The sequence below is a fragment of the Sylvia atricapilla genome, chromosome 5 (genome assembly GCF_009819655.1).
Source record: "Sylvia atricapilla isolate bSylAtr1 chromosome 5, bSylAtr1.pri, whole genome shotgun sequence".
NCBI lineage: Eukaryota > Metazoa > Chordata > Aves > Passeriformes > Sylviidae > Sylvia > Sylvia atricapilla.
Window position 1 is genome coordinate 58,678,694 of NC_089144.1, and position 23,859 is coordinate 58,702,552.

At 44.6% G+C, this 23,859-nt stretch overlaps 1 protein-coding gene across 7 annotated transcripts; it reads left to right on the forward strand.

Moving 5' to 3' along the window:
* Positions 1 to 987: 987 nt before the first annotated feature.
* Positions 988 to 23,859, forward strand: CYB5R3 (cytochrome b5 reductase 3). 7 transcript variants are annotated; one of them, XM_066319639.1, is made up of 11 exons: positions 988 to 1,100; positions 4,699 to 4,830; positions 5,327 to 5,399; positions 7,609 to 7,715; positions 8,501 to 8,630; positions 9,512 to 9,595; positions 9,718 to 9,803; positions 12,123 to 12,222; positions 13,269 to 13,377; positions 16,582 to 16,703; positions 20,438 to 23,859. In XM_066319639.1, the coding sequence occupies exons 1-11, from the start codon at positions 1,080 to 1,082 to the stop codon at positions 20,455 to 20,457; spliced, it is 984 nt and encodes a 327-aa protein (XP_066175736.1). In that variant the 5' UTR covers positions 988 to 1,079; the 3' UTR covers positions 20,458 to 23,859. The 7 variants fall into 7 exon arrangements, with proteins under 7 accessions (XP_066175736.1, XP_066175734.1, XP_066175735.1 ...); XM_066319637.1 differs by having other exon boundaries at positions 20,442 to 23,859; XM_066319638.1 differs by having other exon boundaries at positions 16,585 to 16,703; positions 20,442 to 23,859.

Below are 23,859 nucleotides of genomic sequence, written 5' to 3' on the forward strand. Positions count from 1 at the left end.
AGCTGCACACTCAGCAAACGAGACTGAAAGACAACATCTGCTTGGGCATACGGGGGGCTCAGTACCTCTGTGAGAGCCTAAGGGATAAGGGAAGACTTGTTTTATTTTTTCATTTTTAGGACTGTTAAGCATACACCTGTCTTGATTTTGAAAGGAGAAACTATCTAGGAATCACTGAACACATATTAAGACATAATATGTGAAGACATATTAATGAAAGAGATTTGAAGTGTTTCACGTTTAGCACAGACATAAAGATACATGTGGTTATCAGTCACTAATTTTCACACACAGGTGTAAACCAAAATTTAAGGGAGCCTGGCTGAAACACTGTTATATTATTGCACAGCTCAGTTCTGATGCTTTTTGGATAAACATTGCCATTAAGGAATCCTTAAAGCTGAGAAAACTGGGATTGCTCAGCCTGGAGAGGAGAAGGCTTTGGGGTGACCTCACTGTGGCCTTGCAGTGCCTGAGGGGAGCCCACAGGAAAGATGGAGAGAGACTGTGGACAAGGGCCTGGAGTGACAGGGCAAGGGGCAATGGCTTCACACTGACAGAGAGGAGGGTAGGATTAGAATTGGAAGAAATTGTTCCCTGTGAGGGTGGTGAGGCCCTGACACAGGTTGCCCAGAGCAGCTGTGGCTGTCCCATCCCTGGAAATGTCCCAAGGCCAGGCTGGATGTGGCTCTGAGCAAGCCGGGATAGTGGCAGCTGTCCCTGCCCATGGCAGAGGGGTGGAACTGGATGATCTTGAAAATCCCTTCAAACCCAGAGCAGTCCGTGGCTGTTCAGGCAGTTAATAAGGCGCACAAGGTCGCTCGGGGCGCACTGCGCTCACCCAGCGCGGGGCGCCAGAGGAAGCGCCGTGACCATGGCCGCGGCCATGGCGGGGCGGGGTGACGTCACGAGACGGGGCGGGGCGCAGCCCAGCACGATGCGTGACGTCACGGGGCGGAGCGGGACAAGCGCAGTTAGCGCGGTGCGTGACGTCACGAGGCGGGGCGGGGCGGCGCTGATCGCGGCGTGTGACGTGCCGGGGCGGAGCGGGGCCGTGGCCGCCGTGTGTCGGGGCAGCGATGGGGGCGCAGCTCAGCGTGGTGAGTGGGTGCCGGGGGGCGGCCGGGAGCGGGGTCCCTGCCTGCCCAGCCCCGGCTCCGCCCGCACCGCTCCGGGCCGGGGCGGTGTCCCGGAGTGTCCCCGCTGTCTGCCGGGGCCCCGCGGCTGCTGCGCCTGAGGCGGTGATAGTGCCTGTGCTGGCTGCCTGGCCGCGGGGGTTTGTCCTGCCAGCTCCAGATATCTGGGGTTGTTATTGTTATTATTGCGGGCCCGCGCTGTTGTCGCTGGGGTCTGTGAACGCTTGTGCTGTTTTTCTCCGCCGGAATAATTTTCCACCGTAGGAGCGTAGGTTTAGAGTGGCTCTAAGGAAGAAGTCGCCCGTGAGCGTGGTGAGGCCCTGGCACCGCGTACCCGGAGTTGTGGCTGCCCCATCCCTGGCACTGTGCAAGGCTGGGCTGCATGTGGCTCTGAGCAGCCTGGGATGGTGGAGGGTGCCACTGCCCACGGTGTTGGAACAAGATGATCTTTAAGATCAGTTCCAACCCAAACCATTCACAATTCTGTCTGCGATCATGCTTGCTGGGCAGTGGGTCTGCAGCGCTGTCATCGCTGCCGCGCATCGTTCCCCTCTTTTCTCGGCTGCCTGTTACGGCTCTTTGCTCCTGTGCTCAAGCACTCCTTTCTCTGGGTTTGTGAGAGGAGCAGGATGGAGATGGATTCAACATGTGTTCGTTTGGGAGCGGCTGCTCATAAGGTGCGTTCAGCAGAGGAAGTGAGGCTAAAGCTGCAGAAGTGAAGAAGTCCCGTTATCCTCTCGTTGGTTTCTGAAAGAGAAGAGAAGAATGTTTAGCTGCGATTACCTCAAAACCAAGGTTTTTGAAGCGGAGAGTACAAGGTTTCTCATGCCAAAGCGGGGTTTGGTTTGTGTGTTTGCAGGGCAGGGCAGTGCCGGGGTTGTGCATTGGACTGTGCAGAGCTCACCACGCCCTGGCAGTGCAGTCTCCATGGCTTTTCTCTTTGTTATCACACAGAGGCCTCTTTCCATTAGTAAAAATTCTTGCTCAGTTACTAATTCTGCCTTGTCAGTTTGCAAAGATTTGTGCAGCTGGAAATGATGAGTCACAAGGTCCCCGTTTAGTGATTCCCAGGCCTTGTTGCTCTCTGCTGCTGGAGACTTGATGCTGGTGCAGTTATCTTTATTAAAATCTTCTGCCCTGTGGTGAGAGTATATAAACCACTTTTAACCCAGAGAATGCTTTTCTTAGCAAGCATGACTTTTTGTAATCATTCAGCCTTCAATTCTTCCTTCCCCTTTTTTCTGCCCACCTGGTGACAAATCTGAGTAAGAGACTAAAATAGCTTTCTGAATTAGTGGGTGTGCTGTTTCTTTCCAGGCCAAATCCCATGAGACTTTTGCACTAATTGTCCATGAATAACAAATTGCTTTCCGCAAGGCTAACGATGTGTTAAAATTATTTGTTATTGCTTGACAACAACAACGCTATCTTTTTTATTCATTTTAGATAGCCACATTTGGAAATTAATCTGTTTTAACTTAATAATGTTTCATTTGAAACACCTGCTGCAGAGTCAGCTTGCTATTGCCACCAGACCTCCCTCACATGTTAATCTCTCTTTAAGGAGTTTACTTGCCCTGTCACCTTGAACAGCTTCCCTCCCTCTGCCTTTTTTTTTTTTTTTTTTTTTTTTTTTTTTTTTTTTTTTTTTTTTGTCACTCAACAACAAAGGTTCTTCCCAGAGCTGCAGTAATCTGGTCGATCTATGAGAGTTAAGGAGTAATTTTCCTGTAAACTTCAGCTTCTTCAGAAACAACCTGTATGGAGCTGTTTCAGTATTCCCAAATAAAAGTGAAAAATGCAGTGTGTGTATGGCATGGTGTGCCCTCAGGCTGTACACAGTGATGATACATTTTAAACCTGTACAGCAGCATTTTAAGAAGAGAGAATTTATGCTGTCCTACACTTCTCTTATTAATATTGTAGGAACATTTTATAATCTCCTGAGGGACTGTCATAGTTGCACAAATACCATTCTAAAATACTGTTCAGGTCCCTTTAAAATAAAATGAAAGTGAAAGCTAAGCAGGTAGACCTTTTAGCTCATTTTTGTTTATTTTTGCTGTACTTACGCTTTTCCCCTCTCCTCTGTTGAAGTGTTGAATAATAAGTTACTGAGTCAGAGAGGATTTTTATAAGTCGTTGTGCAGTTTTTTCTCCTGCCCCAATATGAAGAGGGTAGTGTGATGTCAGAGCATAACTGTCTTATAGGTCTTCAGATGTGGGGAAGATGATGGTAAAGGGACAAGAAGGGCTGTCCCTTGGTTGTGTCCTGCTGCTTTTCAAGGGAAGGGGTGCTGCTCTGTGCGCACGGGTCTGTGTGGTGGTGGAAGTGCCAGTGCCTGCACCTCAACTCTGAGCTGGAGGGTGTGTGCATGCTGCCAGCACCCAGCAGCAGCGTGGCATGGCTGGCAAAGCCCTGCTCAGCTGCCAGAGAGAGCGTGGGGTCTGTGGGCGAGTGCCAGAGCCCAAATTAGGGGGTGTCTGCAGTGCATGGGGTGGTCTGTGAGGGAGTCTGTGCAGCAGTGGCCCCTGTGTGCAGATGGAGCAGCTGGGGAGCCTGGAGAGTGGGCACACTCTGCCAGAGCAGAGCCAGCTGCTGGTGAATGCACCTCTGGGGAGCCTGGAGAGTGGGCACACTGTGCCAGAGCAGAGCCAGCTGCTGGGGAATGCACCTCTGGGAAGCCTGGAGAGTGGGCACACTGTGCCAGAGCAGAGCCAGCTGCTGAGGGATCCACCTCTGGGGAGCCTGGAGAGTGGGCACACTGTGCCAGAGCAGAGCCAGCTGCTGGGGAATCCACCTCTGGAGAGCCTGGAGAGTGGGCACACTGTGCCAGAGCAGAGCCAGCTGCTGGGGAATCCACCTCATACCCGTGTGTGTGTGTATGGAATTCTCACTCATGGACCTTCATCCCGATTGCTGGAGAGGGGAACAGGATGAGCCCATCTGTGCTGTTTGTGTGTGTTTGGCTTGTTCATCAGTGTGGTCAGCCACATGTTTAGGTTGGATATTAGGAAAAGGTTCTTCCTCCAAAGGAACTGGAACGCCCAAGAAATGGTCACAGCCCAAGCCTGCCAGAGTGCAACAAACATTTGGACCGTGTTCTCAAGCATAGGGTGGGATTGTTGGGGGGTCCTGTGCAGGGCAAGGGGTTGGACTGGATGATCCGGCTGGGCTCTTCCCAACTCAGGATATTCTGTGATTCTGTGTGTATTTGGACACGTGTGACATGTGTGTCTGTGTGCCTGCTGGAGATTCCTGGGGAATTCAGGGAATCTGGGGATATGGAGCTGTGACAGCCTCACTTTGTGTCCAGCTACCAGTGTGGCAACCCAGTGCTGATGTGCAAGTGCCTCAACACAGGAATGATGCCAGGTCTTCATAAAACAAATCTGTGGGTTTGGGATTTTTTTTTTTTAAATAATGCTTCCTCTTCCTGCTCAAATATACATATTCTTTTTGGTGGTTAGATTGCAGTGGCATAGTACCCTATTTCTTGTCACCCAAATAACTTACTCTCATTCTGCATTTGTGTCTTATGCTGTTTCTGTGCTGCTGCAGTTGCGTCAGGTTGTGACATACCCAGTATGGCTGATCTACACCACCATCATGAGGCTTTTCAGGAATCCCCAGCCTGCAATTACCCTGAAGGACCCAGAAGTGAAGTATGCACTGAGACTGATTGATAAGGAGGTAGGTGCACGTGCAGTGCTGAGCATGACCTCTCCATGGGTGCTGTGAAATGCTTACAGCTTCTGAAGTCTTGGGTGGATACTTTTGTCTTGAGCAAAGGACTTCTTTATAAAAGCTCTTTGTGTGGGTTAACTGAGTTCTGCAGTTCTTCAAGCAGCTCATTTCCAAACAGTTTAGAGTGAAGAATGCTGCTTAGAAAAATCAAACTTACAGTCACGTGTGTCTCGTGTTGTGGAGCACATCAGCAGAAATTCCCAAACTGTGCACCTCTGGCTGGGCTAAGAGAGGCAAGTCCTACTGTCAGGCAGAGAAGGCAGTGTAAATGTCCATAATATTTGGAAAGTTATCACTTAGTCTTAATCTGCACACAAGTATTGTTAAATATCATTAATTCTTAATCCTGCAGGATGCCAGACTTGATTTGTTTTAGAAGTGAAGTCACAAACATTAAATCCCAATGACAGAGCTGAGTGTTCTTTTGATTTTCCTCTTTCAGGAAGTTAGTCATGACACAAGGAGATTTCGATTTGCTCTCCCTTCCATGGAGCACGTTCTGGGTCTCCCTCTAGGTATGTTCCTCATGAAGAATCCAAGAGTTGCTTGCATTAGTTACACTATAAGAGTTTTTGTGGTTTTTTTTTTTCCCTGTGTTTTGAATTTGGGATACTGCTCATGAGGCTGGAGCTGTTACTGAGAGCTCTGCGAGATTATCCTCATGCTGTGAGTAATCTGCAGGCTCTGAAATGCAGTGTACATGAGTGAACATCCAGCTTATTTCTGTAGAGAGAGAGCAGGAACAAACATAGGTCTTCACTTGTAGTTTTCCAGTCTCAGTGTTCCAGCATGTGTTATTCCTGTGGGGCTGATTCCCTGCAGTCCCTTTCCATGCCCTAAGGCGCCACTCTCATCCACTTCTCCTCTAACACATGTGGTTTACCAGATGATCTACTCACTTCTGAATTTCATGGAACTTTTGAATCACCCAGGGGTAGATGTTTCCAAACGCCCTGCCACGTGGTCTGGTGCCTTCCATAACAGCTTAGTGCCATTGTTTCCTCCTGCTTGTATAAAGAGCATTTAATTGTGACTTGCGTTTAATAGGACTTCCACTTTAACAAGCTGCTGCAGTGATCCGTGGTTTCTGTCCTTTGTGGTTGCTGTCAGCAGCTTTTTCAGGAGTTAAGTTCATCTTGTTTTGGATGTTAAAAATCTCTTGATCTTTTTAGTAGCCATGAAAGCAAAGCTCCTTTCCTTGGCTTGCTCAAAATGGACATTGAGGAGTGGTTTGCAGGGTGAGACTTGGGAAGCAGAGAGAGCTGAAAGCTGCAGAGGATGGAAAAGCAGGTGGGAGCAGCAGAGCTGGAGTTGGGTGGCAGATGGTGTTTAGTCCAGCATTTGCCTTTTATCACCAAAAACATTGAAAGCTTCATTCTGAGAGAGAGGGTTGTATGTGGTCCCATGCAGAGGCTGCCAACTTACATCCTGTCAGGGTGGGCTGAAGCTCCAACAGGTGAGGGCATAAGGCACATTTTCTCTCTGGGAGGGGCACCTTTTCTGCTGTGTACCAGTTCTTGTGAGATGTGCCCCAGCAGCAGCCCCACTGTCCAGGCTGACAGTCAACAGTGGTCACCAGGGGTCTATGGGTCTGTGCCTGCAGCCCCCTCTGCCCTAGAGAAGGGACAGCAGCTCCCTGCTGCAGCTCCCTCCTGCCCTAGTAGGGTGTCTGTAGGCTTTGCTGGGAGGGTTACTGGAGTATGGTGTCCATGTACAGCTTCAGGTCAGTTATGGTTGCTCATCCCCCAGGTACCAGGTAGCACATCTTCCTTCACCTAGCACTTTGTAATCCTTCTGAAGTAGGGAATTAACTATGCCTGAAGGGACAGCTGCTTCTGGAGCTAATGCAATATGGTCATTATGATAATTTGCAAACCAGCTCCTGGTAAAATCCCTTCTCTGTGTTCCCATAACAGGCAGAGGAGCTGTGCCATCACTGGAGATGCTTTGTTCTGTTGACATAATGATAATAAAAAAAGCCCCAAAACTCAAACCCTCTCCTACCCCTCCTGATTAATCTTCACTTGGGTGTCTTCAGAATGCTGGAATTTTATAGGAAAACCTTCCATAGAATTTAGTTATTTTCTTGTTTTTAAAAATAAAAATGTAGACATTGAGAAGAGAAACTGTTGTAGAGAGCTCAGAGGATGTGTGACAGATGGAAATGTGGTTGCTGCATTCACATGTTAAGCTGGAGGAATAGCAGGGTTAGAAAAGTGCTTTGTGTCTAGGTAGCCTTAGCAAAGGCAGCTGGAAAGCTCCTGGAAGATGTGAGGGATCTGTGGTCAAAGCAAGAACAGTTACAAACTCAGTTTTAACTAAACTGTGGCAGTTTACAACTAATACATTAATAAAGATATGTGAACAGCATTGGACAGTTTCCCCCTCCTGTGTCCCTTTTATTTGTCTGTACAGGAGAGACAAATCCCATCTTTTGAAAGATCTCAGGTACAGTTCAGGCTTTGGTAAATGTAAATGCATGAAGTTATGATTGACACACAAAATTAGCAGTGGAGTTGTCTGTCCTTCCAGGTAGATCTGTACATGGCTAACAGCTGTTGCAGGTATTACAGTGTCAGGAAAATAAGGAAGAAGTGATGCCCCAAAATGAGGTAGTTAGAGTTTTGAGGCTGCATTTCAGTCCCTGCCAACTCATCAGATCCACTGAAATAAAAGAATCTTTTGAAAGAAAACTAGGTTTTGGGTTTTTTTTCTCTGCACCAGGGCAGCACATCTACCTGTCTGCACGGATTGATGGAGCTCTGGTTGTCAGACCTTACACTCCAGTTTCCAGTGATGATGACAAGGGCTTTGTGGATCTTGTTGTCAAGGTGAGTATGTCACCCTCTGTTCCCAGGGTGGGCGTCTTGTGAGCCACCTTTGCAGTGAGTTTATGTGAAGTTTGGTGTATTGGCTTCTCTTGAGGAGTGTGCCATTACCTACAGCCACATGGCATTTTGCAGGCTCTTCTTTAGTGAGGGTGTCTCATGAGATGCTGTATCATTTTCCACCCTCTGTGTAGACCTGAGTGGTTCATATGCTTTTTAATTCCTATGGAATAAGAAATTGACCCTGCCTGAACGGGCAGCTGCTTCTGAAGTTAATGGAATTTGGTCAATATGATCAACGAGAGTGGTGATTATTATCATTACTGATCCAGGCAGTGGAAATTATTGATTTAATTGGTAAGAGTGTCACTTTAACTCTTGTGATAATGTACTTTCATTTTGCCTCTTGATAGCTAGACTACCTATCATTTAAAGCTGTTAGGAATTTAAAATATGAATATCTGCACTGGATTTCCCCTTAGAATTTTGCTCTTTGGAATCACAGTGTTTTGGGTTTTTTCTTTTTTTTCTAACTCCTTTTAAACTTGGGTGTAAATTGTGATTATTATCAGTATTTTCTGTGTTGCAGGACTACAGTGGAAAAATCATTGGTCTTTGTGCAAAAGTTGGGGCAGGAGTGGCATTTTGATCATTTGTCAGTCAGACAGTGCATTTCTTTATGGAGTAATTGTGTGCTTTGCATGAGGAATATTTGTACCTAAAAATTTGAAGGGCAATGCTCTTCTCTGAGCTGTGAGATTGAATTGCTTCATTACTGTTTTTAACAGGTCTACTTCAGAGGTGTCCATCCCAAGTTTCCTGATGGGGGGAAGATGTCTCAGTACTTGGACAGCCTGAAAATAGGAGACACCATTGACTTCAGAGGACCAAGTGGCCTCCTTGTGTACAAAGGAAAAGGCAAGGCTGCTTTGGAAGATAGAATTTACCCAGAGTAAACAGTAAAGCAAAAATACCTTACTACTGTAGAAATGCTTTTTATTGTTGCTGTTCTCAAGTAAGGGATGGGTATTTTCCATACTTATACGGACATAGTTTATACACTGACAAAAACACTGGGCATTTGCACTGTCCACTGCTAACTTCCCAAGTAAAAATGAACTGTATGAGTAGGCATTACTTTTATGTCAATGTAAAATATCTCATGTTAGTATAATGCAGCCACAAACGTGTCACAAAAACCTTCTGGCAGTTTTGTGTGAAGCAAACCTCTGACAGGTGGTTTTCCAGAGCTTTGTATGTAGCATTCATGTTATCCTGGATGAAGAGAGCTGTGACTACAACACAACATTTTGGGGAGTTTCAGGCTCCGTTGTGTTTGGCTGAAATGGGAAAATTGGCTCAAAAAGAGAAAAATTTTTAAAAACCTACCATGCTGCATATTTTATGTTTTCACTTAAAATAACCTGCTCAGGGGGAATAAACTCTCTTAGTGAGTTTATTTCTCCTGAACAGTTCCTTAGTGTAGAACTGTTTCCAGAATCTGTGCTTGTGTGTGTCACTGGGGGTATGGGATGTGAGCAAATTAAAATACAGGTGGTGTGTATGTAGGCTGTGGTCAGGGATAAGTCATAACCCATGTCAGTGTCTGATGTTACTACTTCATGTCTTAAAATCTTCTTTCATGATTGCTTTAATTCAGGACATCTTCACCTTTTCTGTTCTCTGGGAGGGAGGGTGACAGGGCTAAAATGAAGTCAATTTAGCAGGATGTGCTGGAAAGGGATAACAGGAGGTGTTTCCTGACTGCTTCAGTGTTTTCCATCTCTTTCTCTCTGCAGGCAAGTTTGATATTCGGCCAGAAAAGAAAGCTGAACCAGTTACCAAGACAGTGAAATACGTGGGGATGATTGCAGGGGGGACTGGTAGGTATCTGTAAGGATTAATCTGTGGTTTCTGACAGCTGGTAGATGTTTGCTCACATTTTCCCAATTCTCCCTTCTTTTACTCCCCATCCTCACATCACTGACCTGCTTCTCTCTTCCAGGGATAACACCTATGCTACAGATCATTCGAGCAATCATAAAGGACAAAGATGACCCCACCATTTGCCAGCTGTTGTTTGCTAATCAGGTAATTCTGTCCTGTTTTTTTCCTGTTCGTAGTGTTTTACTTACCTAGCAGGACTCCACTCAGCAAATGAAATCGCAGCGATACAAACCCTGAGGGGAGAAGTGAACTGAAAGGTTGTAAACCTCCCATATAAAAGCACTGTGATAAATTGAGGATTTAGCATTACTACAGAAATGTTTGCTAATGTTTGCCTTCCTGTGACTCATTGCTCTGTTTCTAATCCAGTTTATGAATGTTAGAGCCCTGCATTCCTTTGTGCAAGTTGTTAATGTTTTGGGCAGGCTTTCAGAGCTGTCTTTCTTAGTGGAAACATGAAATGGGTGACATTTATCTCCTCCAGCAATTTTAACTCCCTGGCTTTGCAGCAGTGTTTGTGGAGTCTTTCTGTCTGAGGACATCTTGGGTGAGGCTAAAACTAAGTGTGGTCTCCAGCAGGTCCCTCAGTTACAGAGCTATGATACTTCTTGGCTGTCTGCTTTCATTTCTATCCCCTCTGTCAGTTTTTTGTGTGCTTCTCTTGCTCCTTGAGGTGTGGCATCCTGCATGCTGGCCAGAGGGAAGCTCTCAGCTCTCTCATCCATGGAATCCTTGCAAGAGAGATTTCTTGGAAAACCCAGATGTTGGGGTGCTGCTGGGCAACACCCCTTCTTTGCCTGATGTTTTTCTGCTGTGAATCTTTCTGCCTTTTAATTTCTCCCTCTAATGAATATTTGTGTCTGGATTATGAGTCATTATTTGTGTGAGCTTCACTTCATGCTTGTGGTTTTTACCTTCTTTAAGGGTCTCCTCTATTTTTCTTCTCATATTCAGTTGTGTGCTCATTTAATATGTGTCATATCTAGGCCTACAAGAAAGATGCAGAGAGACTCTTGACAAGGGCCTGGAGTGACAGGACAAGGGGCAATGGCTTCACACTGACAGAGAGGAGGGTTAGATTGGATATTGGGAAGAAATTATTCCCTGTGAGGGTGGTGAGGCCCTGGCACAGGTTGCCCAGAGCAGCTGTGGCTGCCCCATCCCTGGAACTGTCCAAGGCCAGGTTGGATGAGGCTTGGAGCAATCTGGCGGATGAAACTGGATGGGCTTTAAAGGTCCCTTCCCACCCAGGCAGTTCTGTGATACCTGAGTTATAACCCGAGGTTTTTCTGCCCAGGGGTTATGATCCAAGTGCTGAGATTCCCTGTTCTGAGGAGCCCTGGCAGTGCTCTCTGCTGCTGGCTGGAGCCCTTGGGTGTGGCATAAAGTGCAGTGGTATCAGGGCAGGAGGGCCAGGATTTGCTAGCAATGATTCAGCATGGCTAACGCAGGGCTGGAGCTGCTTTAGTAGCATGGGAAACCCACTGCAGCTAGGAGGGAGATTTCCCTGGGGAACAGTTCCCTGCCTGTTAGCAACAGCCTATGGAAACATCAGTCCCTGCCTTTAAAGAGTCCTTGCACTCAGTAACTCCATAAATCGAAAGCAGTTTATAAAAATATTTTCAAGTGTTTAAAACAATGTACGTGGTCTCCCACTGTGCTTCTGGCTGGCACACTTTGAGTTGGCCAGAGCCAGTAGGAGATTTTCTGGAGCACCCACAGCTGCAGATCCAGGAATAGCACCTTCTCTGGAATAGCTGCTGCACGTTCCTCCTTATCCCCACTAAGTTATAGACTTAGTGGTGACCTCTGTGCCAAATTACTATGGCTGCAGGGGATGGCAGCACTTTCAGACCCTACCCTTTTCCTTCCTGCCCAGACTGCAGCTGCTCTTAGGGAAATAAGGCTTTCCTTTGGCCTTCAGTGATGCTGCATCAGGGAGGAGCCGAACTTGATACCCTGAGTAGTGTTTACTGTTCCAACCAGAACTTGATATGCTTCTGGTTGTTCATTCCACATGCTTTTTACAAGCCAAGCAGTCTCCATATGGCAGTGCTGATGAACCTTGAATTGGCAAAGGTGAAAAAATGGGCATTTCCCTGTCTGGATGGCACAGTATGAAGGGGTAGGGAGATACTTCTGGGCAGTCACATTAATTTTTTTGATGTAATAGTGCTAAAAAGGGCTTTATTCTTCTGATTCCCTGATTAAGTGATGGCTCTGCTTTCTATTGTTTTTAGAGGGAAGACATTGCATGGTCAGGATTTGGGAAAGTTATGAGCCTTATATTAGCTGCGCCACAGGCTAGGCGTGGAAATAACTTGGGCTTGGTCTCTTCAGCCTTTAAAATGGAGTTGAATCATCTCTTCCATTTCTCAGGGCTGTGCAGTAGCTGCTGCTCTGTGGCCGTGTGAGGGCTGCACTCACATGCAGGGTGTGATCATTGTTTTCCTTGTTCTGCAGACTGAGAAGGATATCCTGTTACGTTCCGAGCTCGATGAGATCCAGGCTCAGAATCCCGGTCGCTTCAAGTGTTGGTACACGCTGGACACTGCACCTGAGAGTAAGACCTGAAGGACCACTTCGTGTGAAACTCCTGAGAATTAATGTGCTTTACAGGAGACATGCCATGTCATGTGTGCATTGCTGAGCTCCATGATTCATTTCTTGCTTAGTGAATGTCTGAGTGCATCTGATGGCATCATTCTCCATGCAGGGGTGCACACAGGCTCAGGTGTAAGCAGAGAAGACTTTCCAAAGCTCACCTTAGGCCAATGGCAGTGCAGTGCTTCTCCCATGGCTACATCTGAATATTTACCATTGTCTCCTGTGGAGGGTGACCTTCTTTTCTCCTTCCCCACACTCAGAAATACAACATTACCCTTGTTTGGGGCCTGCCCTGAGGCAGCTGTAGTGCGAGAGGCGCTGGGTAGCTCACAGGCACAGGTCCCTGCCTGAGCTTTCTGAACAAGCTTGAGAAAGAGAAGGCTAAACAGTGTCAATCCTTATGGCTTTTCTTTCTTACCATTCCTTGTCATGCTCACCCATGTCAGGATAGACTCACACTCATAATCAGTGGGAGTCTGGGGCAGAGAAGGAAAAGCCATATGCCTCCTCGTCCTTGTGACCAAGAATACACCTCTGATACACTGAGGGAAGGGTCTTGCCCTCCCCACAGTCTGTTATTCTGTCATCCACTGCAATTAGTGTTCTCCTGGAATTTCTGATCGCCATCCCTTCTTTGGGGAAACTGTTATTTGGGGAACTGATCTTAGCAGTTGGGATAAAAGTTCCTCTTTGGACCTCCTCAAGACTGTTCTGCAGACTTTCACTGTCATATAAGAACCCTGACCAAAACTGGGATAAAATAAAAAAAGTCAGTCTTATGGTGCCCAAAAGTTTGGGTCAGCAGCAGCAAAAGTTTGTTCTGCATCCAGGGCTGGGGATGTGATGGTTAAACCTGAATCCTAGTAAAACTGACTGTTACTGTTAGTGTTCCAACTGGGAACAACTTCATCAGCAGGATTTCTCCTCTCTAAAGAGACTTGTATACCTCTTTTCCTCCTTTTAACCTCATTCCCCTTCCCCTTCTTCCATTTTTTTTAACAGATTGGGATTACAGCCAAGGATTTGTGAACCAAGAGATGATCAGAGACCACCTGCCCCCACCTCAGAATGATGTCCTGATCCTCATGTGTGGACCTCCTCCAATGATCCAGTATGCTTGCATTCCCAATCTGGACAAACTGGGCTATGCCAAGGACATGAGGTTCTCCTTCTAAACACGACTGTCATTCAGAGATCTTGTGTAGAAGGGAAGGAAAAAACAAAACATTTAATGGGGAACAGGACAAAGTTACAGAGGTGGCTGATGCACAGTGCTGGGAAAATACATTTATATTAAAAATGCTTCATATTTTCAGACTCTCTGGCAAATAAGACACATAACTGTGCTAAACCTGTGTGTGGAGAGATGGTGATACCTCGTGCTCTGTGTTGCATGCCCCATGTCCAGGGAGGACAGTGCAGCTGCTCAGGGTAGCACACACTCATTTATGCTTTTTCTTAGTGCTGTAATCAAGTGGCAGTAATATCCTACTTCCTAACACTGTGCATACCCAGGATTTTATTCAGTATGAACTATGAAAGCAATGAAAAGTGTTGGATTGTTCACCTTGCTTATGCCAAATTGTAATCCTTACAGAGCTCTGAGGGCCAGGAGTGTTTGCCTGGTATCCATAACCTTTGCAACATCAGTTTAAAGATGCTTGAGTTGAAGGATGCCAATTAACCACTTACGACTGAAGGTGTTGCAGCTGCCTGGTTAATCAAAACAGAGAGGCAGGCAGTGATAAAAAATGGGTTTCCTTTGTATTTTGGAATAATCTCTCTGAAGTGCAAACACTTTTCCATCTGGTTACAGTTCTCATCCCCGGGCAACGAAAGAAACTACAGAAGATGGCTTTGGGTACTGTTCCACAAGTACCTTGAATTTTTTGCTTGATAATGTGTGGGATACTGAAAAAAAGTTCTTGATTTTGTATTTACTCCTAAGTACTGGGCGATGGCATAGGAGTATAGAAGCAGTTCTTCTGCATGTCCTGTGCAGTGAAAAAAATGCTGGGTGAAAACTGGATGAGATTGTCTTGTTAATTGTTTCCCAGAGATGGATTTGGACTGAAGGGAGCCCAAGTTTCATTGCCAGGGGGTTTTGGCAGGCAGCCCTGCTCTGAGTGCAGTAGCACCCAATCACCTCCATGTTTTGATCAGGGTTTGCTTGGTAAAGATGCGTGGGAACAGCCTTAAATCACCAAACTGACAGCAAATTCAAGTGTCTCACTGAGTCTAAAACTGTTTCCTAGAAGCTGTTTACTACAGCTTCAATTTTTATTTTTTTTAACAACCTTTTTTTACAGCAGCCTTTTACCTAGTTTTTAGGACACAGCAGGCATCTTGCATGCCCAACCTTCTCCTTTTGACCAGCAGAGATGCTGCTGAGGTTAGAGGTGTCCTGCAAGGAGTCCAGGAAACTAAAAACCTTGTTCTGGTGATGACATCAGAGTGACTGAAAGGATATTTAGTCATGTATGAAGTACTGTGGGTGCTGAGGTAGCTACAGGTGTCAATGTACAACAGCAATTTTTAAAGATTGGGTAGGACTTTGAGGTTATAACTCACTGTGTTTTCTGTTGTGCCTGTGCAACAGGTGGGTACTGTGTATTTAAAAGGTTCATTTTTCAGCAAGAATTAAAAGGCAAAGATACTACAGTTAATTTAAGGAACCTCAACTAGATAATATTGTTATTAATTTTATTAATTTGATGTTTGCCTCAAGTCTTGGATTTTTGACGTGTGCTTAAGAAACTTGTTCTTTAATACTATACTCCAAAGTTGAAATGCTACTCCATTTTTCAAGTAGTCCATTTTTTGGAAGGCAAAAAGCAGAATTATGAGAGACGTGATCTTGCTGCTGGTCTGTTTCACTGTGGGATATGCATAGATTTTTTTTTTCATTATTGTATTTGCCAAGGTCATTCCCGTCCTTTTTTATCCTGAATAAAGTTTTGGAAAGTTGAGTTTTGTGAGAACTGATTCATATTTTGATTATTCTTTACTTGGAGTTTCTCTTGGCACCAAAATCACTGGATAAACCCAGCATGTCCTTGAAGGGCCTTAAGATCCAAGATATCCAATCCCCAGTTCCCTCAGGATCTGTTCATTGAAGCTTTTCAGGGTTAGTTTAGCAAACTTAAGGTTTTGGCAATTTCATGATCAAAACAAGAAGTCTGTGAAACTGTACTAAAGCTGGCAAAAACTGGTCCCTGCTGATGACTAATTAAAACAACTCATTAAAAAGGAGATAGGATAGTAAAGTAATTTCTGGCTTTCCAACACAAAAAATGCAGTACCAAAGGGTTCTGTTATCCCAAGGGTTTGGGGGATGGCAAAAATTTATGGTGGCCCAGGTCGGACTAGGCCTCTGGATTCACAGGATCAGGCATTCCAGCATGCACTGCACAGGTTTTTTCAGATAAATCCCTTGATCCCGAAATCCATATGAGTTGAAAGCAAAAAACCCTGGGAGCTGAAAGCAGCAGGATGTTTGTTGGGCATTTTGAAGTATTTGGTGTATCCTAAATGCTAGGTTTGAATTAATGCAAATTTTCCAAGATTGTGTGTTTGGAGTTGCTGGCTTAGGGATGGCAGGGTCTGGATTGGAGTTGTGGGCACCGAGTACTCCTTGTGTCAGCTGTAGGTCTGGATTGGTAGGCATTGTTGGAGAAAAGGGAATTGAAATGCACGGATCCATTCCAGGAGAAATTATCAGGATGGGAGAAAAGAGGGTGTGGAACTGCTGGGAGCTCCTGGAGTGAGGGAAACGATCCAGGGATTGGGAGCAAAACTGTGGAACAAAGCCTGAAAAGGGGAGAGGGGAAAAAGGGAAAGAATCCCTCCTCCAGGAATCCAGCAGGGGCCAGGAGAGGATCATTTTCCATCCACAGCTCTTGAGGAAATCCTAATAATGAAAGTCAAAGGAAATTATTTATTTGCTATTAGGTTTGGAATGAAAGGTGCTATTCCAGAGGGAAATATTCACCTGTAAAAATTCTGTTGGATCAAGGGAAAGAGGGAGGAAGCAGCTAGGAGTGAGCAGGTGGATTTTTGGCAGAAACCGGGGAAGATGTGGAAGAGGCTCTTAGGTAAAATACACATCATGAGTACCACCAGGAAAAGCCCAAACTGCCTATTTTTCCAAGCTCTGACATTCCAGAGGAGTAACCAGTGGCTAGAACATCCATTTCTGTATTCCTTGGATGCCCAGTGCCTTGTTGGGAAGAAATAATATTTGGAAATGAGCAAATCCAGGGATGTAATTCCTGATAAAAAAGCCCTCGGGGCCCAGGTTTTAATATTCTTCCAGCAGCCAAACCCAACAGAGGGAATCCTGGAGGAGGTGGATAACACTGTCACTCTGGTGGAATTCATGGGAAATGGAAAGCAGCAGAAGCAGTAAGAACAGAGCTGGAACCAGACTCCAGCCAGGTAAGGCAGACACTTAAATCCTTTGAAATTAGCACCGAGCAGGGGTAAGGAGAATTAAGTGCTAAATTTGTACCCCATGGGATACTCCATGAGAAGATCTAGACTGAGGACTATTCCCAGATGGGAGCAGTGAGCCTTGGAATTGTCTGAAGGGAGGAAAGAGGGATCCTTTCAGCACAAGGATCAGCTGGCAAACATGGAGATGTTACCGGAAAATTACTCAGGACTGTTTAGTTCCCAAGGCAAGTCAATCTCCTGTCTTGTGAAGCTCAGAAATCTGGGAAGACCCCTCCTAAAGCTGTCTAAAAGTGGTCCCTGCTGATGACTAATTAAAACAACTCATTAAAAAGGAGGTAGGGTTGATTCAATACTGACAAACCCATCTTGCCAAGATCAGATTTCTCTGCCCACCAAGGACCCAGCAACCAGCAGTGACATTTCTCCCACTCTCCAGCAGAGACCTCCTCCCTCCGCATCCAGGGAATGGCAGCTCCTCAGGGAACACCAGCTTAGACCTGGGCTGGGAACAAGAGAGGGACAAGGAATATTTTTAAGTCATTCCAACCTCAGCGGTGTCCAGACCTGGGAGAAAGCACTTTCCACACAACTCTTGGAATTTTCTTCCCTGTCCCTTCCCCTTCCCTTCAGAAGGTTTCTGTGGGAGCCTGACTTATTTGTGCAGTTCAGAAGCTGTACATCCCTAAAGCATTCCCTTGGGAACATGAAGCTTTCTTCATGCATTTCATTTCTTTATCCCAAATATTTTCCCCAATTATCCAGAATGTAGAAAGAAAAATTGCTCTACTTTTCTACCAGTGATTCCCACATTTTTACTTCAAAATATCTATTTAATGGAGCTTTTCTGAAGATTTACCCCCACAACTTTCCCTGCATGCCCACTATTCATCACCTCATCTTTCCTAGGAAAAGAATGTTCATTCTCTACCCCAGAGATTTTGTCAAGGGTTGCCTCCAAAATTTTCTCTACCTGTCTACTACAGAGTCCCTAATTTTTCCCCCAAAATAATAATTCTGTCCCCTACAGATATATACACAGCTCCATTCCCCTGGGTCTTGTCACTGGTCACCAGAGAGAAAAGATCAGTGTCTGTCCCTCCTCTTCTCTTGTCCTTTATATACATTTCACTTGCCAGGTCTTTAGGAATGTTAAGAATTTTTTTTTTTTTTTATCTGCAAATGCAGTTTTGGTATCAGAGCCTGTTATGATGATTGAAGAGATGAGAAATCCCTTATCAAACAAAAAGGCAGGTGAGCTTAGTGTTGTTTCAGCAAGCTACAGTCAGCTTCTAAAGATTTGCTCTGAAGAGCTCTGGGCTGCCTGGGCTTCATTCCCCATGGAATTCCTGTCCCAGCCCCTCTGGTGTTCAGGATGCCCATTCTGCTGGGGCAGCAATGCACACAGGGGACTCCTGAGACAATTCCTGCAGGAAGAGCTGCTGCTCCTCTTTTGGGCTCCTGCTTGTTTCATTTGCAGATTTCTGTTTGATTTGTGGATTGCTGCTTCTGGAGCTGGAGCAGCCAGCAAAGAGTTGTTCCTTATCTTCTGTGTCTCTGTTACTCATGACCACTTAGGTCTTTGTAACAGTGCTCCTTTATGAGCCCCCAGCTTCAGAACTTTTTAAATCACAACAGTTTTCAGGCCTGTCTCACTTGTGGGTTATTACAGTAATTTACTGCCTGCTCCTTGATTGTCTTAAAAACCCCCCAAACAATGTATTTAGTCTCCTGTGGTAATTTTTAGATATTTTGTATCCAAGTTCTGTCAGGAATGTAAAGTTTCCAATATAAAGACACGTGTTATGTATCTCAGAAACCAAAGGTCATTATTGCAGGATTCCTACAGTTGCTTTGGTACAGAGCCATGGGAAACACTCCCATGTTGTGGGAGCTTGCAGATAAACAGAAAGATCAAATAGAATGAAACTCCAGATGCAGCTGTGAGAAACATACGTTTTTCACCAAAACAAAAGGGAAGGGAGAGGGAGGGTGGCAGAAAGTCACGACAACTACTTACATAAATAATCTAAACCACAATTCTATCCTATGCTGCAAGCAAGATACGTGTATGGGTGTGTGGCATGCTGCTCTCTCAGCTCCCTTGGGATAAAGCAAAAGAGAGCTGCTCTTCTCTCTCTCTCCATCTTTGCTGCATTTAAACCAACTATTTACTCATTCTGGTAAACTTTCTCATCATGGGCACTTTTCTGGTGTTCCAGATTTGGTGATCAGGGTTGGTAACTTCTAAAATGGTGAAGAGGATTCCTGACAGCAGCTGGAGGGGAAGATATTTCCAAGGGGATTATTTTCCCACTTAGTCTATTACACAACTGCTGTGACTGCCCCATCCCTGGCAGTGTCCAAGGCCAGGCTGGATGGGGCTTGGAGCAAGCTGGGGTAGTGGAAGGTATCCCTGCCCATGGCAGGGGGTTGGAAATGGATGGGCTTTAAGGTTCTGTCCAACTCAAGCCATTCTGTGATTCTCAAAGGGAGTAAGTCTTTAAAACTTCAGAGTTCAGATATTTCAGTCTAATGGCAGGATGATTTTCATAGGACAGAACTTCTAACCTGTTCCAGTAGTCCTAAACCAGTCCATTAGATGTCTCTGGATGTGGCACTTACACACATGGTGGACTCGGCAGAGTTAGGTTTACAGTTGGACTCAATGATCTTGAAGGTCTTTTCTAACCTAAATGATTCTATGATTCTAAGAATAGGTTACACATATGGGTGTGGGATGGCCAGATTGTCTTTTTCCCCCAAGTGATCAGGCCTTCATAGGTAATTTCATTTGGTCACTGTTGGACAAAGAATTTTATGGCACTATTATCTGTAATTCTGTGAAATGCCCAGCTAAATCTTGCATACAGCAATGAATGTTACATTACTTCCTTGTCATTAAAAAACCTAGGAAACATCTTCCAACCCTTTAAATCAAATGGAAGATGAGCTTTTGTTTCTTCTGAAAGTTGAGTTTCACTGAGAATGCAGACCAGGATTTACAAGATTTTTAGTATGTCCCAAGTGAACTTTCCCATTGTACTTGATTTATACTAACAAAAGCTGAGTGCAAACTTGACCCCACTGCAATCAGGGAGAATCTTTGCCTTCAGCGTGGCCAAGATCAATATTAAGAATAATTGCAAGGTAGCTGTTAAAACTGAAGCTCAAGGTAGAAAAATGGGCTGGATATAAATCCTCTCTGCAGACAGGCTGTAATTTTTTCCCTTGTTCTTCCTCTGCAGTTATCGTTGCACAGATTTATGGGCATTCAGACATATAAATTAATATATATTTAATTCACACAGGCTGCAGGTGAGATCACTGTAACAGAACTTGCTTTGTCACTTGTAGGCACACTAATGCATCTCTTAATAACCCAAAGTTTCTAAATGCTGAGCTTCTTAAGAACTGAGAGGTTAAAGTAATGTACAGCTGTTAATAATGAAGAAGCAAAAAAAATGCATCCATGCTCACATACTGCACTCAAGGTCAGTGCCACAGGTAAGGGATCAAAGAACAAGTCAGATTCAAAACCAGCATTTGGGCAAGAAGTTTGTGTCAAAACAATGAAATTAGCTCACATTTCACATGGTTTATTTTGTAGAGCTGGAAATGGTATAACTAATATTTTTTATAAACAAGCACTTATAAATTACCTGCTGTGAATGGAAAGATGTTGTTTACTCTTTAAATGATGCAGCATTTTCTTGCAGAAAGATCCCTGCTCTCCTGATGCCACTAATGATGTGATAATGCTGTGCAGCACTGTCTTGAGAAAGCCCAGGGCTGGTTCAAACCAGGCTGTTTGTGTCTGGCACCACACCAGTGAATTCCAGAAATAATCCAGTTACAGGAGCAAAGCCCAGCAGACCAACCTAACTGGCTTCTCTTCCACCACCTACCTCCAGCTCCAGCTTGGGATTCTCCACACAGCACTCTCTGGATGGTGTAAACATTGCCTAGAAGTTTAACCTGGCAGATATTTTAACGTAAGTAGCTTTTATTCTGGACTAGCTCTGTTTAGAATTATCCCCATGCTGAAATAAATATTTACCCTTGGAGAGTACATGGTAAAATTAAACTCCACAATTAAATTGCTGCATTAATTGGTGGTTAAGTGGAAACTCGTGGCAGCAGAGTAATTCTGCACTGAAAGCACAAAAAGAGACAAAATAAGAAAAACAGGTGGAGCCACAGGCAAAAAAATTAATTGCCTTTTAGTAAATGTTTACAATGTCTTAACTATATTTAGATATTTGTAAAATTATAAAAAACTTTAATAGAAGTGATCTATTAAAACTTCAATTGAAGTGATCGGCACCTCAATTTCAAACCTTCTTTGATTTTTAATGCAACAGTTTTAGCTGAACTATGTCTCCAAGAAACACAAAGGATCATTAACATTAGGAAAACATTAGTAACATTTTCTTAAGAATGTGTAAACACTAACAAATTGTTGAGTTCTTTCTGCTTAAGAGACAGCACTTTGGAGTTTGCGGGCCTTTTGCTGAAATTCCAGGACAAATATTAATGGTGAACTGAGCAGAGCTTCTACTATGGAAATAGGAAACTTGGCTGCAGAGCAAAGCCAGGATCAACATGTAGATTCAGCCATTGTTTAGCTTAAGCAAAGCCCCACAAAAATAGCTGCAAACTTTACTGAGCAGATGTGACTTCTCTTCTGTCAACTTGCAACGCCACTTCCAGACTTTTTACTTTGCCTATTGGTTCTCATTGTTACAGCCATTCTTATGATTGCTATGCATTTTTAATGATGAATTTACTTTCCCAAAGCCCAAAGACCAAAAAAAAAAAGTCTTCTGGTCTTGCCTATTGAAAGTGTCACCGTGTGTAGGAATAAGGGAAAGATTCCTGGGGCCAGAAGGAAACTGAGGAAGGCAGCACACTCCTGTTGATGAGGAGGAATGAGGCTCTTCACGGAATGAAAACTGATCACTGGCTGCTGAAGTTGGTGGGGTTTTTTTCCAAATAGGTGACATCTCTATGTGCATGTGAATTGTGAGGAAAATTCAGTCTGTTGGGATTTGAGTTGCCCAGGTGGGATTGCTTCACACATTCCTCAAGTCTTTCTGTGGAAAGGATTAGTCAGTACTCTCCCTTTGCTTGTGTTTTCAGTTTTTACTGGCGGGAGGTGCTGCCTCTAGCCACAATTCCATGAGAAGTGAGAGCCTGACCCTCTCACACTTGAGAAATATCTGCTGCCCAATCATGTACCTGTGTTTTTCCATATGCAGCAAGTCTTGGTTTAAAGATGAGCTCAAATTCAGACACAAACTCAACAGGACTGAAACTTTTGTGTCTGAGTGTTGTCCTACCCCCAGCCTCACTGCCTGGTGTAGCAGTGTAACAGTGTCTCACCTCATCTGCCTTCTCAAGTAAGGAGGATTCCAGGGTTTGTTTTTTTTTTACTTAGTCTTTATAATGAGAAACCTGGACTTAATCTGCAAAATCTCATTATCTGGCTTTTTGTTTAGGGTGATTTGTCAGTGGCAGAATTACATCACTTAAATGAGTTTAATGCTGAGAATTGGAATTAGGCCATCAAATCTGACATAGTGTGGGTGTTACTGCTGTGTGGAGCTCACCAAATCCCGGTGATGTGGGCTTTACACAGAGTTTGGGAAAGGGAGGTCTTTGCTTCTTAATCTGTTATTAATGCTGAAATAACCTGGTTTGGATTCTTACTTATGCAGCAGATTGGTAGTCAAAGGGTGCTGTGCAGAAGAGTAATTTGTAATTCTTGGTTCTGAGACTCTCCAGGTAAAGGGTGATCCCTTTACCTGGAGAGCAGGCAGGAAAGAAGAATGCTGAGCTGAGACAAAACAAGCTAGGAAAATTCTTGGGACTGGGATTCCTCAGATTTTTGTTTGAAAACCAGTTAGGACCCTAGAGCTAATGTCAAAAACCTATTTGCTGTTTTTATTGGCATGATAAGGCTGAAACCACCAACCATGCAAAGCTCTCTTTCTCATAAAATCCCACGATTTTGGGTGTGGGGCATGAGTGAACTGTTCTGACTGCAGTAGCTTTGCTTCTTGGCAATGGCTGGGGAGATGGATGAACTTCAGTGCTTTAACATCAGTGTCTACAACATCATTTGCCTCACAATGGCTATTGAGAGCTGTTCCTCAGCCTCACAAGGAGCTGGAGCAGGCTCCTGGGGCACACTTTGCATTCAAGGATGGATGTTAGTGCAGATGCTCTTGTAAACCCATTAAAGAAAAAGAAAATTGGAGGGAGTTCTTTCCACTGCTATTTTTATTCTGCCTTACATCACATATACAAGGATACTGAGTTCAGCCATTGTGCAGTTTAAACCACGAGCCTGATGTTGGGATCTCTGTGTTTAGTCCTTCAGCTTTGTATCCTGGGTGACCTTTGGACTTCCTATATTGTCTCTGTTTCCCACCTGTGTAAACACAGCCCAAAGTACTCCACACTTCAAAGGCCTTTCCTTGAGAAGAATCAATTCACCGTTACAGTAAGAACAATCATAAAGTGCTCAAAGCTGAAGAAGGCTTCTCCTACATGGGAAGGCTGCACAGATGGAGAGTTAATAATTGCCAAATGTAATTATTGTCAAGCTGAGGCTGCATTTCTGAGCAATGTACAGGGCAGACAGTTAATGCCATAAGGAAATCAGCATCACAGCTTGTACTGTAGCTCAGGTATGGGATGGAAAGTTCTTACCAATTTGCTAATGAATTGGTGTACCATTAGGATAAAACAATAACAAAGTCTATCAGAGAACAGTGGAGTGGCTGAAGGCCTGGAGAAGTCGGTTGTCTCCTGCTGCTGGCTCTTCTTGCCTGACAAGGAATGCCGTGCAGCCTCACAGGAATGATTTTGTTGGTAGTTCTTCCTGAAAAGCGAAATAAGTACGATGAACCAAACTTGAGTCTAAAAAGCTGAACTTGCAAGCAGCGACATTCTTTTTCAGCTTGATTAATTAAAATTTAATCAATAGCTGGGACACAGCTGCTGACTAGAAAACCAGCATATGGAGCTGATCTCCATATGGATCGTCTGAAGAAAATAAGAACTTGTGCACACATTGGCCCTGCACTGCTGTTACATCAATCGCTGTTTATATTTAAATCTCATCAGATTGACA

Excerpts from the sequence above, each read along its gene's own strand:
- CYB5R3 (XM_066319637.1), top strand. The coding sequence starts at position 1,080 with ATGGGGGCGCAGCTCAGCGTG. Across the intron at positions 1,101-4,698 it reads TGGGGGCGCAGCTCAGCGTG|TTGCGTCAGGTTGTGACATA; the intron begins GTGAGTGGGTGC and ends GTGCTGCTGCAG. Across the intron at positions 13,378-16,581 it reads GGACCTCCTCCAATGATCCA|CAGCCAAACCCAACAGAGGG; the intron begins GTATGCTTGCAT and ends ATATTCTTCCAG.